General features: G+C 36.4%; 1 protein-coding gene across 3 annotated transcripts in view; it reads left to right on the forward strand.

The window, feature by feature from the left end:
• NPAS3 (neuronal PAS domain protein 3) overlaps window positions 1-17,053 on the forward strand; it is a 586,683-nt gene that overhangs the window by 162,388 nt on the left and 407,242 nt on the right. For 2 of the 3 annotated variants that reach the window (XM_059475171.1, XM_059475170.1), the window contains one exon: window positions 13,599-13,843. In XM_059475171.1, coding sequence (XP_059331154.1) covers window positions 13,599-13,843 — 245 coding nt within the window. Of the gene's footprint in view, window positions 1-13,598; window positions 13,844-13,956; window positions 14,008-17,053 lie in introns of all 3 variants that reach the window. The other variant, XM_059475172.1, reaches the window with a different exon arrangement.

Raw genomic sequence — 17,053 nt, forward strand, 5'->3', positions numbered from 1 at the left:
GTTTGTTTCTTATGTTTTTATCTTTTTTTTTTTTTTGTCATAATAGCAGCAATTTTAACTGATGCCAGATTATGTATTTATATCACAGATCAGGCTGCAAATTCATTCTTTTCCAGAGAGGCAGAAAGATCATGTAAAACTGGTGACCACATGTTGACAGGCTGCATGATTTAACAAAACCAGAGGCAATCATTTAAAAGAAAAATGTTTTATTTTCTGCCAGCAGAGTATAATGGAGAGAAATTGGTTGGTATTATTTTTAAAAATTGCTCAAATCACTGTAGTTAGTATAAAATTGTCTCTGGAACTATTTCCTGTAAGTTAACCAGACATATGATTGTATCCTTTCTCTTTTGAATACTGAAGCTCACATTTCATCTGTCTTGTGTAGAGTCTGTCAGGTATAATAGCTCTTTGTGATGGTTGCTTCTTTTCTTCTTTCTTTTCTGTAGCTAAACCCTCACCCACAAACCTTAAGCAATTGCTGGTTTTAAGCATCACTCAGTAGCTATTGCTAGCAGTCTAGCAGTGTCTGCACCTCTTTCCTCTTCTGATGAGCTTGTAGATCTATCAACAGGTAAGATGCAAGATTAACATTCAGTGTTTAGGGGTCTAAATTTCCTCGACTCCCAAGTATTTCTAGTTTACTTGACTGACATTATCCCTGTGAGGACAGGTTTTGAATACAGCAATGTGGCATTTTCAAACACAACATTTGGTACATCTTTTCTCTAGGAGTAGGTTTTGCCAGAATTGTGTTGTTCTGAAAATCTTACCTTAATTGTCTTGAGGATCTCTGTCAAAAATGTTTTTTTGGGGATTATCTCAAGAATTCATCATATTACAGAATGTTTCTTCTTGTTTCTGAGTTCAGCCATTTTAACCTGACTTAGCCATTTGACACCAAAAATTCTGAGGTGGTATAAAAGAAATTCTTTCCTGCTTGTAATTCCTTTATCCCTCAGAAATAAAATACAGAAGTGACTGCAGAAGCTCAGCCTTGATTCAACTGAGAAAATTCTACGTGCCTGAGAGAAAATATGTTGTTTTCTCACATTAATGGATTAGAATTTTTCTCTCATTTTACATGCTCTATAGGTTATGTTTCCATTTCTGCAACATAAAAACCATGACTGGCCAAGAATAACACAGGGAGAAGCACATAACTGACAATGTGGTTCAAAACTGTTTCTCGGTGCCCCTTTCTCCTGTGAACCCCAAATTAAGTTTTTTATGAGTAGTAGCAGAACACTGTAGCCCAGTACAATGCTCTTTCAGATATGGAGTAAAATAATCTTTAAATGTATCAGTTAAAGAATTGAACACAAAAATGATGATTGATGCTGCTGCATTCAGTGTTGAAATCTCTTTGGTTTTTTTATGTTGAAAAAAAAGAGAGATCTAAAATGAACACTGGAAAACATACAATGACTCAGTTTGTTTAATCAATCCAGTGTCTTGTCAAAGGGAAGGTTAAGAGGGTGACTTGATCGTGGACCATAATTAGCCAGGCAGGAAGAAGATAGCAGATATTTGGAGTTTCTTTTGTTTAGTGGACAAAAGAATTGCAAGATTCAGTAACTGAAAGCTGAACTCAGCAAAGTTGAAATTGGAAATAAAGACACAAAATGTTAATGGTGAGGCTAATTTAAACAGTGCAGCTGCTTAGCAATAGAAATTCTTTACATCTTGGAGTTTTCAGATTAGGATTGATACTTTTGCAAAAGAAAACAGAATTACAGGGTAATGCTGTATGGCCTTCCTGACATTAACGATAGTTCCTAGGTAGTCATGATATTCCTCTCTGATCTAGACCTGTAAGACTTTGCAGGAAGGTGTTTTGTGTGCTGGCTAATTAAGAGGTCACTCAAGGCAGGGAGCTCTCCAGAAGGGACCCTTGCCTCTGCATTATGCTTTGCTTTGTGTTTTGGTGTCGCTCAGATTTCTCATCTCTGTCACTGGTTGGCCCTTTTTAAGGAATTGTTTTAGCAAGGACTTTTACTGCTAGGTTGAGGGGTAACTGTGGCAGCTGCTGGACAGTATTCCCGAGCCTTGATCATTTTAATGCCTTTGATGCAATCTGATGGATTTAGGATATTGGTAATCTTGCTGGTAGTTGAATATTGTTAAAGAAGATAAGAATCACTTAGGGCATGAGATTTACATCAACTGTTAAAACTCTGAGACTTTTGTCTAAGTGTTATTTTTTAAAGTTCAAGGATTGTAATTGATGATTAATGTGTTTTAAGGAAAAGTTTTGGCATATCACTACTTTCGTCAAAAATGCACGTGTCATCAGGTCTACTCTGACTAATTAAAGTGGTCTCTGAGGAGAATTGGGTTTTGCTGTACCATATCTGAAAACTTTGTTTAGAAATGAAATCTTGGGTCTGCTGAAAGTTAAAATACATGGTGACATACCTCCAGAACAGCAGTTACCAGTGCATGTGGCACCTCCTGGGTTAGGTGCATAACCTTTGACAGCAGACTCTTCTTGGCACTTTAGGAAACACTTAAGCCCAATCATGTGTGTGACCAGTACTGGAATCTGTAAAGGGAACAAAGAGGAAATTCTTCTGCAAGCAGTGTGGGTTTCATGTTTACCCCAATGTAGTGAAACAGATGAAAAACTAACAGTATCTTTTTTTGTATGACTTTTTGCCCTTCACCAGTGTATGTGGCACTTAGAGCTGTTCCTCATCCCAGAGCATTAAATGGAAAGTAAATGTAATCCCTCTGCAAGGGAAGTTGGTGAAGGCTGTAGCCTGTCCTGTAATATGTAAGCAGTAAGAAAAGCTAATTCATTGGTAGTACAGGTGAGAGAGGTGCCTGCTTGTGAAAGTGTTGCTGTCTTGTGCTCTACTGACACTAATTTATACTAAACTGTTCAGGGTTCAAGCAAAGGGGTAAAAGTGAAAGGCCTTGAGGCTCATTCATACTCTAGTGAGTCAATGGTTCAGCAGCTAACGCTGCACCTTGCAGAGTGAATCTCATGCCTCTGGGAAAACAGGCTTGACTAAATCCACCAGTCAGCTTTTGGAGGCACCAGGGTCTTCTAAGACTGCAGAGTAAAAGTTTTGCATGCACTACTTGGTTTTGAGCTGTCAACAAAGGTAGCTATACCACCATCCACGCCAGCTGTTGCTTGTGTTTGTAATTTTTTGGGTTTTTTAAGATGTACTTGGAGATATTTTAAAACTAGGTAGCTTGAGTATTGATGACAATGGGATCTCTGTCCATACTGTTTTTATCACATGCAGCAGAAAACATGCAGGGAATGAAGGCTGACAGTGATTCTGTAGCTCACTGACTGTCCCATTGAAGTTATACTTGGTCAGCTTTCAGATAGCTCAGCTGGGACTCTGGAATAGCTCCTTTGGGCTGCAGTCCCAGTGTATCCCATATCCCTTCAACCCTTCTTCATGTAAAGCTTGCAAACACTCCCATGAGGAGGGTTCAAAACTACAGCTTGTGTGTGCTCTGCGTGGGCTCATCAGTGTACACATAATTTCTAGATGGAAAGGAAGAGAGTAAGGAGATGATGAGGATGATAATTGTAAGAAAGACAAAGGAGATAAGGAGATAAAGAGTAAGGAGATAAAAAAAATGTTATTTTCTTCAAAAAGGGTCTTGGCATTGTAGTAATTGAGAACACACCACTAAGAGATTTATGTGGCAGCAGTGAAGGAGAGAGGTTGGAATTCTTGCTCTTTTTTCCTGGCTCAGGGAGCTCAGTTGAAGCGGATAGTTACAGAGAGCACAGCCAACTCTAACAAAATCCCTGTTTTGGTCATCAATAAAGAGCAAACTTGAGTTGCCTGAAGGCAACATTGTTCTCTTAGGCCTTTTGGCAGAAGTGAAACTTAACAGTATAGATAAACTACCCAGTGCAAACAAAACTTTTATAAAAATATCAAACAAAAATGTTTTCACCTGTGCTGCTGTTTATTTCAGAGCTGGTAAAACAATCCTATGGAAAATAATGGCTATAGCTGATATAAATGTTCCAACAAAAATTTCTGCAATGTCTCTAACATAGGTGAGGAAAAAAACAGCTATTAATTCAGAAGCAGATAAAAACTCTAACCCTCAGTATTCCTGCTTAAAGACAATACGCACTAAAGGCATATAATCAGAATTTGGAGAGTTTTTGTTCACTTCAGAGAGACTTATTTATGTAGCTTATAGTTAGGCCAAACTGTAAAGCTCATATTTAAAGTGTAGGATGCTATATAGCATTTCTAGTGTGGCATATGTGGAGACCCTGGGCTGAAGCTAGCTGGCTCTGTGGTTGAAAGTACAATGTTTACTTCGGGCAGGCAGATGTGACACGCAGTGACACTGTGTCTCTCTTGTCCTCTTGTTTTCCCCACATCACCTAATGGGTGCAGTTTTTCATACCTTAATGTGATTGCTGTCATTCTGGGCTACAGTCAAAATCTGGCAGCAGTGTTACCTGTGCTCGCTCTTTGGTTACCCATAGAAATGCTGCAATAAATTTGCACTTTTCCTCTTAATGCTGGATAAATTGCTTCTTTACATATGTGGCAATATATTCTCCTGTCACATAAGTCTTGCTGCTGTTAATTGGAATTGCTTATGCTCATTGAGGGAGGAATACTTTTCATCCTGTTTTGAAAGAAAATCTGTAATCTTGAATTTGTTTCCAAACTTCAGTCATGAGGAGAGCAGTGCAGGAAATTGCTGCTGTTCCACCAAATTAGCTTCTCAGATATCCTTTTAATTGGAGACCATAACTCAGATTCTAAGTATTTTAGGAAGCTGAACAGTACAAATTGAAATACAGATATTTCCAGTAAGGGCTCAGTTCAAAGAAAGCTTTTATACACAGATGAGTCTGCTAACAAATAGCATGTCATATGATAATGAGACCATGTTTTCTTGTGCAGTTTCACATTTCCTAACTGCACTGCTGTGAAATAAGTGGAGTGTTTATCTACTCTCTCTTAAACTGACAAATCTCTGCTAGGGATGAGTGTGCCCACTATAGACAGAACATAGGTATTCAAAAAAAAAGTCTAAACTCTCCATCAGAGATACATCACTTCCAAATGCAATATATCACACTAGTTCAGAACATTCATTTCTGCCAAAGTATTCTGTTTTTAATGTAAAGACTTCAATTTATGTTTAAGAACAAGCAAGCTATAGTACTTTGACAGCCGTTCACACTTAATTTCTTTGCATTAAACCAACAGCATTCTTTTCCACAAACATCCATTGTTAGGACAATGCTCTCAGACAGAATTTATGAGAAATGGAATTATGTTACCAAGGAGATAGCATTTACTATAATGAAGAGTAGATCCTAGAAAATGGCCCCTTTTACAGCAGCTCAGAACAGAGCCACAAAAGCAATTGATTGGTCTTGGCATTTAGTCTTATATCAGCTGTGTCATCCATAGCTTCAGGAGTGAGAACACTAATCTGAAGTGACATTTCTGTTCTGGCGGGCTTTTCTGCCCTGATGAAAGCAATTACTTCATTCCTAAATGATAATTTGCAGGAGTTTCAACCACTTTAATTGATAATTTTTTGTTCTGAGAGGTTCAATTGTGAAGTGATTAGCTGATTTGGTAAATAGAAATTTAAGGTGTGAAATGTACAAGTTGCTCCAAGGTAAAGTGCTGTTTATTGGGTGCTGCAAAATTGCTTGATAAAACTGAGGTTTCTCTATTATCAGGAGGCTGGCAATTGCTTAGTTCAACATAGGAAGAAAAGAGAGGACGAAAACACTAGTTTTCTAGTTGTGGAATTTGGATTTGAACTAGTGTATCACAGCTCACTTAAAGGCTTCTCTATCAAGGTGTACATCAGTTTTAAAAGATTGTGCAGGATGGCAAGTTTGTAATGCTTCAAAAACCTGCCATGTTCCTATTATTATGTTTTAATGACTCACTTTAGAAGTAAATCCTGTTATTTAAACAGTTCAACAAAGATACTTACTGGTGATAAAACATTCAGTTTAACAATTAGTTCAAGCATACACAAACCATTTCCTTGAACCATGTTTATATATTTTAAACAAAAGAATCCTCTTCTGTGAAACCACAACACCTAAAAACCAACTTTAAGTCTTACTGATATAATAAAAAGCTTGGCTTAATATAGGTATTATTTTTTGTAAGTTTTGCAGTAATTGCTAAAGCACTTTTGGCAAAATAATTTTTTCTTTGTACAAGGAAAAGAAAGGTTTTAATAGAAATCAGTTCTGTCATATTTCCCTGTATGGTGAAAAAATAATGGTCATTTCATGTGTTAAATGAGAAATATAAAGCAAAAATGAAGGTCAAACTGATTTAGCACATCAAACAGTCTTTGTCAGCCAAGCTTAATATATCCTGAGTTTGTGGAACAAATGAAATTTTGCTGCTATGTTACACTTTGCTTCCAAACAACCATTACAACTGGTTTTATATATTGTGTGAGCATCAGACCATCAAACAGTGCATCTTTACTGACGTGTTGCTGCAGTGATGATCTACAGCAGCAATCTGCCATTTATATAAGGGCAAAATGTGCATCTATATTTAGTTGTGAAATTGGCCTATTATACTCTTGATGTTTACAGAGGCTAACATAAATTAATGATGACAGCTATGAGCAGTGCATTAGTTAAGCAGCAGAGCTTTTACCTTGAACTTGAAGGTTCCAGCTTTAACTTCCAGCATATACTATACAGCTTTCTTCACACATTAAAGTCTCAAAACATTATTTTTTTCTTAGACAGCATTAAATGGCTTTAATTTCTGGACTAGGCCCTTGATGATAGTATCAGATAATTTAGCACTTTTTTTTTTTTTGCAAATTCTTGTCTGTAAGAGTGGTGATTTTTTATGATGGGGCAAAAATTCGCTCCCCTGAAAAGTGTTTGGTCATTGAAACAGTCTGATTTTACCAACTTGGAACTTAGTCAGATGTTAGCTATCCTTTGTCTGATAGAAAGAGCAGTTTTAGGAGAGTCTGCCTCACTTGGTTATGTACTGCACTTTCACCTGAAAGTCTCTTCATGCAGCTCATGTCAGAGCAGGTGTAGGCACTGTGGTAACTATAGATCCCAGTTAACTATAACCACAGATCTGACAAGTATGTAGGTGTTCAAAGGTTCGCAAGTTAAAATGGTGAAGTCTTTGATGAATTTTTGATGGATGAATTTTTAGCACAAGTCGACCTTTCTCCTTTGAGGCTGCATGCTAGATTAATTGATAAATAGTGAGACTGAGCAATGTTCGGATCTCCTAAGCAAACAAGTAGAAAAATCCATAAAAATCTGCTGTCTGGCTTCTCAGATCTACTTAAAAAGAAAGAAGGTAAAATTTAATGTGGCTTTTGATTTTGGAGGTTTTCCCCTCACGAAAGTAGTGTCCTTTTTTAGACTTTGATAACTGTTATTAGTCTTGAAGTTCTTGTACTCTCAGTTCAGAAACAATCTTTGTGAAAAGAAATCTACAAATGGGATAGCAGAAAGAAAAAGAAAAGCAAAGAAAGGGAAAAATATCAAGTCAAAAAGTTGTCTTAGAAGAAAAGAAATCCCCAAAGATAGCAAAATGTAGTGTAGAAATTAGAGGTAAGCATATTAACATACTTTCATTATCAATTTTTCAGAGCTAATTGAATTAGTCTTAGAAGGTTGAGTGCAGATTTTTTTCTTCTTTTAATTTACATCTACAGGAGCATTAGCTCTCTTGCTTCATTCTTTTGTATTTTGGATCTACTATACTAAAAAATATCCAGTTTCATGCGTATTTGTGAAGTCTCTAGGGCATAACCTTCAGAAAAACCGCACAAAAAAAATTGATAATAGCAAGCCTAAGGCTCATGCTCACCAATGGTGACGTTTGACTTCCAAAACTGGTCTTTTCAACTGTAATATGTGCAATTATGCAGGGCAGGTTGGTCTCCTTTACTTCCTTCATCTTTCCTACAGTCTAAATAATTTTTTGGAGTCTGAAAATGTGCACTGCTGTTCAGATTAATATCCACTTGGATTGAAAAGTGTTTCTGAGATGCCACTATTAACTTTTAAAAACCATGAGGAATATGAAGAGTTCCTATAGAAGTAAAATCAATAAATATTCCAAATAATTGGGTCAGCTAAATATTGATGCTATTCCATTCTTTGAACTCCATTAGAAGTTTAATTGTTCCACAACATCAGTGAAATGAAAGAAGGTTTTTATATGACAGAACATGGCCTATGGGTGGTCACCTATCAGTAGAGCAGGACATTATCTTAATGAATTGCCCAGACGTTAAAAGCCAGATTTTAAATGTACTTGTTTTAAATTGACTTAACTGCCCTCCTTGTTTTCACTGGTCAGCTTGAAGCCCCAGAAAAGATTCTGAAGGATGTGGCTTTGAGGGAACAGTTAATGGATTATTTTGTTAATAGATCAGAATGTGTAAACATTTCTATTAGTCAATTTTTCATAATAATCCACTACATTTTATAATATAAATACATAAATTATGTAAATAGGTTATTAATAACAGAGGAAGGGACCTAAAGTTGATTTAAATACAAAAATGTCCAAAGTATGGTAATATTACGTCACATCATATTAGTGTGGAACAAAGTAAGAAAAAAAGAGGATCTTTCTAGTAATATTGATACAGAATTGCACAAATTCACATCTATGGACTCAGGAGCAGCATAAATCTATTGTTTTATGTAGTGCTATAGCTATGCTCACTAGCAAAGTAAGCCCGCTTGTGTTCTTTATATTGGGAAAGAGTATGCACAAAGGGACATGTATAATTTAAAGTCTCTTTTGGAGGACTGAAGGGGCTGGATCACTTATCTCCAAATATTTTTGTAGCAGATTGATCATACACTCTAATGTTGCAGAGCCTTTCCTTATGTCTGATTTCTTTTCTGTGAAATGGTTATAACATTCATCTGACTTTCTCCTTCAGACAGTTGGATCCTGTTTATAGTGGACCTTTCGATCCTTGACTTTAAAAGACTAGACTAATAGAAAAATATACACAGACACATAGTGCTTCTTTCTTTATAAAGCTTGTTATAAACATTATTAGATATTAAGTGTTATTTTTATACTATATCTGAAGTTGCTGCTACTAATCCACATTGTTGTTAGAGGCTTAAGACATTCACTACTGCTCAGTAACAGCTGGGCTAATGAGTATAAAAATGTTTAGTATATAAGAAAAACTGCTCTGTTCTGATATACTTTTGCATTTCTAAAATTTCTGCTGAAATGGGGAAAGATTTCAATGCCATTCTCAAAAATACTGTGCATCCTTTGTGAGACTTTGCCATATTTCTTTGCTTGTGAAGCAGAGGAGTGAATGGAAATGTTCTTGTGAATGGAAATGAGCAGTAACTATGAAAGCACAACACAGATAAGCTGTCCATTGGCTCAAGCCCCTATATCTCGAGTTCACCAGTCCATCTGTCCCTCAAACTTTGTTTTATGGCTGTTGCTTGCAATCCAATCTCTATTTGTGACAAGTCCAATGAAGGTACCGTAAATCCCAGCAGTGCTGTTATGTGGGGCTGAGCAGAGGGAGACCGATGTTCTGAGAAGCTCTGCTGGGGCGTCTCTCCTGCATCCGGTCTGAGGAAGCAGTGTGGGTGGAATGTAAATGTGAGCTGCCTTTCTAAAACTGGGCAAGTCTGCAAACCACCACTTTCCAAGCTATATTTTGAAATTGCAAGTAAAAATTATTTGTAACTGCAACTATTCCCCTCTTTTTGTTCAAAAGGCAAATTCACATAATTAAATTATTTCACTGATTTTTCCTGCCCAAACTGAGACACAGAAGTGAGGTATTGTTATGACCCTGAGTTTAGCTCAGCTGGTTAGAGCATGGTGCCAATAACACCAACATCACAGACTCCATCCCCATCTAGGCCACTCATTTAAGTGTTGGACTTGATGAGCCTTGTGGGTCACTTCCAGCTCAGAATATTCTGTGATTCTGTGAACATATGCTAAAAAAAACCCTTGTCTAGGTCAGTAAGTCTGTTGATATGCTATAATATGTTTGATTGCTATTAAATGCTCTAAAAATTAGGATCTGTGATTGTCCTAACTTTAAAGTGACAGATGTCAATTGGTCAGACATGTGAAGGTTGTGAGATGCACACAGACATAAATACATGTATATACTTATGAATGTAAAGTATATAAAATTATGTGAAATAAAATATAGAGCAGGTTAAGCTTGGAATGACCACAAGCACAATGAAATCACAAGTGAGTTACGAGTACCAATAAAACTTTTATGCAGCACCATATTATCATGTCTTCTGCATCTGCTGTGTCTTCAATACAAAATCTACTTTAGAAATGTCATGTATACCATTTTAGAATTATATGGTAGTATTTATGGTACCCTTTCATCTGTAAAAGCCAGACCACCTGTATATCAGTCCATCTGGAAAGGCCCTAAAAGGAAAAATAAAATATATTTCAGAAACCATATCTAAAATAGCATTAGTCTTCAAGCCACGAAATATCCTGTTTATATGGTCCTGCTCCTCAGAATTATCAGGAGCTATCAGCTGGAAACCTCTTAGTCTTCTTTAGAGGACTCTGTATGTGGAAATTCTATAAGAAAATGTCTTTTTAAGGGAACGCATGAAGTTTCACCATTGTATGACAATACCATCCTTTTACATTGTACCCTGATGCACCCTGATCCAATTGTCTTAGCTGCTATCCCTTTTCCACAGGAGGCAAAGAGGGAGCAATATTTATATCCCTCAGGTATATTTCCCACTATTACTCTCTTGGTACTGTGGATATTTTATGTATATTTGCTTGACTATTGGGGGATCTTCTCTGTTATTTGAGAACTCTTTAAACATGTAATGCTTGCTTTCTTGGTGCTTTCTGACTGTTTTTGAAAGCCACTTAGTAAACATGTTTATAGTTTCCCACACTTTAATTTTTCTTATTAGCAGAAGAGACTGTGTATTTCTAAGTTTTTGCAAATTCATTTATGTTCCAAGAACCCCTCTAGTTCCAGGTGTCATATGATAGGAACCAAGATGAATTTTGGTTGTGTGTCAACATCACTGCTTGCTGTTGGGAGCTTCACACTCCTCTTTTCTAGCATCCTCTTGGGATTATTAGCGCCAGTATGTTGCTTTATTAAGAGCATCTGACAAGGAAGCTGATGTTGCCTGTCAGAATCACAGGTGCCAGTGAGGATTAACAGCCATGTTTAGGTTGTATCTAATGAATTCCTGCATCCTGCTGAGGAAATCACTGCTCCCAAATTAAGGACCCATTTTATCAGCATAACTGCAGTGTCCAACAGTACATTGTATTTCCCTAGTGGAATTACATGGAGTAGAAATTAGGACTTGTGTGCACATATTCGCAGACACCCTTTCTTAATTTAGCTTAATGGCACGGGTGCCAAGAGAAGTGCTCCAAGTCACAAATTCCTTGACTTGATTCACCCTATGAAGCTTCCACAAATGAAAATATAACAAATGGTTGGGAGAAAAAGTGAGTTATTCTCAATACTGTTTCTCAAGAGTTTCTTTTGTTTATCATGTCAGCTCCCCATCCCTTCTACTTTTTTTGTTGTGTGACTTTGAATAACCATAGGTGGCTTTCAAATATTTCTGTTTGCTGACACATGGAGCCTCACTTTTCAGCTCAACTGACTTCCATTGCAGGGTGTTACTGATCCAGTAATGTTTTACACAATCCTACATTCCAGTATATTACTCATTTTCAGCAATCTCCTGAAGCCTCTATAGGGCTTGTAAACTGTGGATTTAGACTTTGGTGTTTCTAAAAAATATTCTATCACCACTCAATTTCTAACCACCACTCATTTTTCAGTTTCAGAAGTTGCTGAGATCTGTAATTTTTCTGATTTGTTTTACTAGGGGTCTTTAACAATCTCCCATTTTACATAGGGACATAATTAAGTGCTCTGGGAAGAAGGTCCTTGGTGCAGTTTCAGAACAGGTCTATAATCTCAGTTCTTCTACTAACTTGATTTGGGGACTTGAATTCTCAGGCTTGGCTTCCAGGAAAAAAAAGGTGGTGACAGGTAGAAAAGGCCAAGTCTTAGGCCATGAAATTGAGCTTTCACTTGGAAGCAATTGTGCAGAGACATTTGCCTGCCTTTTCCTTGTGTCACTGTTGTCTATATTTAACTTGTGGGGGCATACTACTTCCTTGGAATTAATTGGACAGTTCATACCTCACAGAGTTGTAGCTCCCCTATGTCTGTGTATACATTAAATACTTTTATCTGTTGTATTTACTGTACAAATACTGTTGTATTTACTTTTGAGAGATATCCATGATGGTAGATATCTAAAATACGAAGTTTGAGAGAGATGCATCTACAATGAACATTGTGAAATCTTATTTTTCAGGTACTTTTTTCCTAGAATATAGTTTACAAATCAAGGTGCTAGCATTCCATGTAGAGTTTATAAAACCAAGTATGTATTTTACTATATAATTCAGTAGAATTCTGTATCTTTATCTGTATCTTTATCTCCCATACCTTTTATCTCACCATTCCTATTTCTTAGCCAGACTGTCTTTCTAAATATAATTGCTATTGGTGTGGAATTGTGTAGGGAATGTAACATGCTAACCATACTACGGGAGCTGCCATGGAGGGATTTCATTTGTGTTTTAAGGGCCCAGCTGATATGCCCTACCAAGTCTGAAGTGGCAGAGATGGCTACAAAAATGCAGGTGGTTATGAATATTGTCATCCCACTGCATTCCGAAGTTTTACACCAATTAAACAAATATTGCAGGAGTAAAATCTGAGTTATCTTTGTTCTCTGTATTAGTCGTAGCAAATGATACATTGATGAAACAGGACTAAATGGATGTCTTTGCATTTCCAACAGCTCAGTGTAAAGCAGAAGGTCCATTCTGATCAGAAAGTTGTCAGTCTGCCATGTATGTGGTAGCAAATTACAATCAGAAAATGTGAATCACAGAACTGTATTAACAGCTTTTTCACCCCACTGACAAAGGTTACTGCTTCCACTGCAAAGGCAGTTGAACAACTCCTGAGGAACAGCTTCATGAAACACAGGAATTTTCACATTATTGCACCAGACTTACACTTCTGTGTCTCAGCAGTTGGTGTACAACCTGTTTGGTAATCTTGGCTGCCAGAGGTGGCAAACACTTGAATCATCTGCTTTTAACCTTCTCCCAAGAGTCAGAATATGACAAAAATTAAGGCAAAATTGGGTGAGTGAGTGAGTCAGTGCGAAACAATGGCACCTAGACATATAAACCCCACGTGTACACAGTATTCTTGGGATTTTTTCTCGAGACTGACAGCTGACAAAGGAAAGGCAGGCTAAAAAGGAAGTGGCTAAAGTGATTTGAGTAGTTATATAATATGTTGACCACCACTTACATATTGTTGTTAGTTTCAGTCATTCGAGCGTGAAGCACCATTTTATATATCCTGAATTCTGTAGATCCATATGCAACAGCATGTCGAAAATCTGATAATTTGAAGACCAGCAGTGAAAAAAGTAAATTGGTTAAATGTGACAGAACACTAATACTGATGAATGTCCTACTTTCTTTATTTTCTTTCAGTTTACAAGCTTTGAGGAAGGAAAAGTCCCGCGATGCTGCTCGCTCTCGCCGGGGAAAGGAGAATTTTGAGTTCTATGAGTTGGCAAAGTTGTTGCCACTGCCTGCAGCCATTACCAGCCAGCTTGACAAGGCATCCATCATCCGACTTACAATTAGCTATCTGAAAATGAGGGACTTTGCTAATCAAGGTGATCCTCCATGGAACTTGAGGATGGAAGGACCTCCACCTAATACATCAGTAAAAGGTATGGAGTAAATATTGTTGTGTACTATAGAATATGGCGGCCTTTAGTAGCCTCTAAATTGAAATTTTTACCTTCATCCTTTCTTCTTTCCCTGCATATCAAATCCTTTAAAGGGATTCAAATGTGGAAATCTGAGGTCTGCATGAGAAAGACACCATGTGAAGGTGAAATAAACCTCTTATTTTAATTATTTTTTATTTAACAACAAACCTATGATGTAGCTATTACAGCTGTAAGTCTTCTGGGTGATGTAGACTAAATTCTTTCAAATTATTTACCTGTAATTGTGTTGCTTTGTTTTAGTATTTTATATAAGTATTTGTTTGAGAGGAAAATGCCATTATTCCTTGATTTGAGAACTCAATCTCTTAATTTTCTGGCTATAGATTAAAGGTAGAATCACATATTTCTGAAGTTTGAAAGCATCACATCCAAATACTTAAATCTTCAGCTGACAGACTAGGATATTTATCCTCTTGTAATGTCTATAGAAATTATTTTGACTTCTGAGCCAGTAGGCATTTATCAACAAAATAGACTGTTTTCAGTATTAAAAGATCTCTTTTAATGCTCAGACAAGCAGTTGGGGAGCACAAGTAGTGTTTGAGATGTGAGTTGCCACAAAATAGAGGCTGTGTATATGTTGCTCCTAAATAGTCTTTCCAATGACCTGTGTTAAGTGGACTTTTTCTGGTAATCTATTATTTTTTAAACTAAGGCTACCCATCTGGGTGAGTGTGATCTCTGTCTGATAGGTATTTTATATTAGGGACTAAGTTGCAGTAACAGAAATCAGAGTTAGCAAACCTGGGATTTCTGGGTGTCCTGGCTTTAGCAGCACAGAATACTCCTTTATTTTAGCTACTGCTCTCACAGTTTGAAGGAAACATATTTGTAAGAGGCATATCAGATTTGAGCACTTCAGGTTTTTTCCATGAAACATGAACTACAAACTCTTAATCTACACTAAACCAGATAGAATGTATACAGCACATGGCAAACAAAGAAGCCACCTTTAAGGGTTGAGGGAGGAGGTAGAAATAGAATCTTATTTATCAGCCCACAGCTGTCCATGAAGGGTTGCTTGTATTGATGGTGCAAAGGAATTTACCTGCTCTTCCATTTAAAGGAAATGATATTATTTAAGGAAAGTTAAAATTTTCAGTGGATGGAGAGAGGTATGGAGGGCAAAAACCAACACAGATTCAGACTGACGATTTAGTAGCTGGACATAGTTCCATCCTTTCATATATTTAATTTATATTATCTGCCACATCATATATAATTCTCATGGAAGAAAAAAAAGCAATAATTACATCATCCAGGGCATGAGTGTAACATGGTTCATTAGGCTTCTGATATAATATGCAAATTTTTACAGGATGAGGGTTTATTCTCAGGCAATTAAACATTTTTTCAAGGTAGATGTAAAGTGGACTCTGCTGTACAATCTATGATCTGTCTGTGCTTCTACAAGCTGTCCTGTGTTACTGAAACTCTGAGCTCTGCCAATCTCTGTATATTTTGAGAGTATCTGGGATCTATTTTTCATTATCCTCTTCTGGAATATATACCCGAATACCAAATCTTCCTTTTTGTGCAAAGATTCTAATGAAGAAAAGAATTTTAAGAACAAAATCTTATTCTTAGACAACAACATCACTAGTCTGATCTAGATTAATGTTTCTCCCTAAGAAAGAGCTGGGTAAACATTTAATGTCTGTTCACCCTATCTGAATAATAACCCTGCCCCTCCAAACATGTAGTGCTATGGTTCTCATTCCTTTAGGTGCAAGGGGTATGGGGGCTCAGGAAAGGGTTTTGACATTTTTTTCCTCCTGTTTGGGTGCTCAGCTTAATGCTAAGTAGGACTCTATTATTTATGTGTCAGTATATTGAAGCAATGCTTGATGAAAGTGTGTTTCATTGTATAAGAATTCCCCATAAGCAGGTTTAACTGTACAGTACAGGTATATTTTATGATTTCACCAGTTCTCCTTACATAGAAACTTGTTAACACATTCTGATGAAACATTCATGAAATTACATCAAAAGAAATTCTGTTTCATTTATTAAGGCTGCTTTTTGCTGCCCTTGAAGTTCATATGTATAAACAAGCTCACATAAATAGCTTGCACATTCATGTGAAGTATGGATGATAAACCTACAATAAAACACTAGACACACTTAGTATGTGCACAAGCAATCTTCTGAATATACTTACAGATATTTGGGAAATTATTTGAGAGGTACTTTTATTGTATAGATAACTGCTATTTTTTTCTTCCCCCAAATGTGTGGACCTGCTTCTGTTAATCATTCATTTTTAAAGCTTAGTTTTAAATTTTCCTCCCAATACTGTACAGCAATTAACTAATTTTAATTCAGTATTTCAGGAAGGTCCTTTACTCGGCCCTGTATTTATCACAGCTTTTCTTAGAAGTCTGTAAAGGCTGATGAGTTTGTTTTCTAATGCCTATTGTGTAGTGATCACTACAAGTTGTGCTTGCAAATGAGGGCTCAGGTAACTCCATATAATATTTTAAGAGTCAATTACTTCATGGAAATATCTTGAGCAATTGGAAAGTAACAGATAGTTTTCACCATTATTTTATAAATATCTGTTTTGTAATAATACAGATCAAATCTGCAATGAACATTATGCATTATTCAAGAAATGACCAGGCATTCTCAGCAGTGTTTCAGCTAAATAACTGATGATTGTAACCTTTAAGGAAATCTCATTGTGGTGACTATTGGTAAATCATTTCTTCGTTCATAGTAATCTTTATTTAGGGGTGATCTAAAAACCATTATATCTTTTATTAATCTTAAAAGCAGTAGTCAATGATTTGACATTTGCTAAAAATGGAAAAAAATTCCATCCTCTAATACAGCAGACTTCAGTCATTTTTCTTTTGCTACATTGTCTAAGGCTTTCTGTGTATAGCAAATTTCAGTCCTTATAAACAAATACGCACACAATTATAGTAGATAAGTTTAAAGATAGTTCTTAAAGACTGGGGTGTAAATATATGTGGAAGAAAATAATCAAGATATTACTTATAGTCAGTAGGAATAAAATTTTTCGTCTTTGAAAGTATGTACAATGTGTTATCAATAACAGTACTTTTCTCCTCTGTTTCCATCCTTCTAAAAGTCTTCCATTTCTGAAATATATTCTGAGGACAACAGTAAATGAGTTGTTTA

This window comes from Ammospiza nelsoni, chromosome 6 (assembly GCF_027579445.1).
Source record: "Ammospiza nelsoni isolate bAmmNel1 chromosome 6, bAmmNel1.pri, whole genome shotgun sequence".
In the NCBI taxonomy this organism is placed as follows: domain Eukaryota; kingdom Metazoa; phylum Chordata; class Aves; order Passeriformes; family Passerellidae; genus Ammospiza; species Ammospiza nelsoni.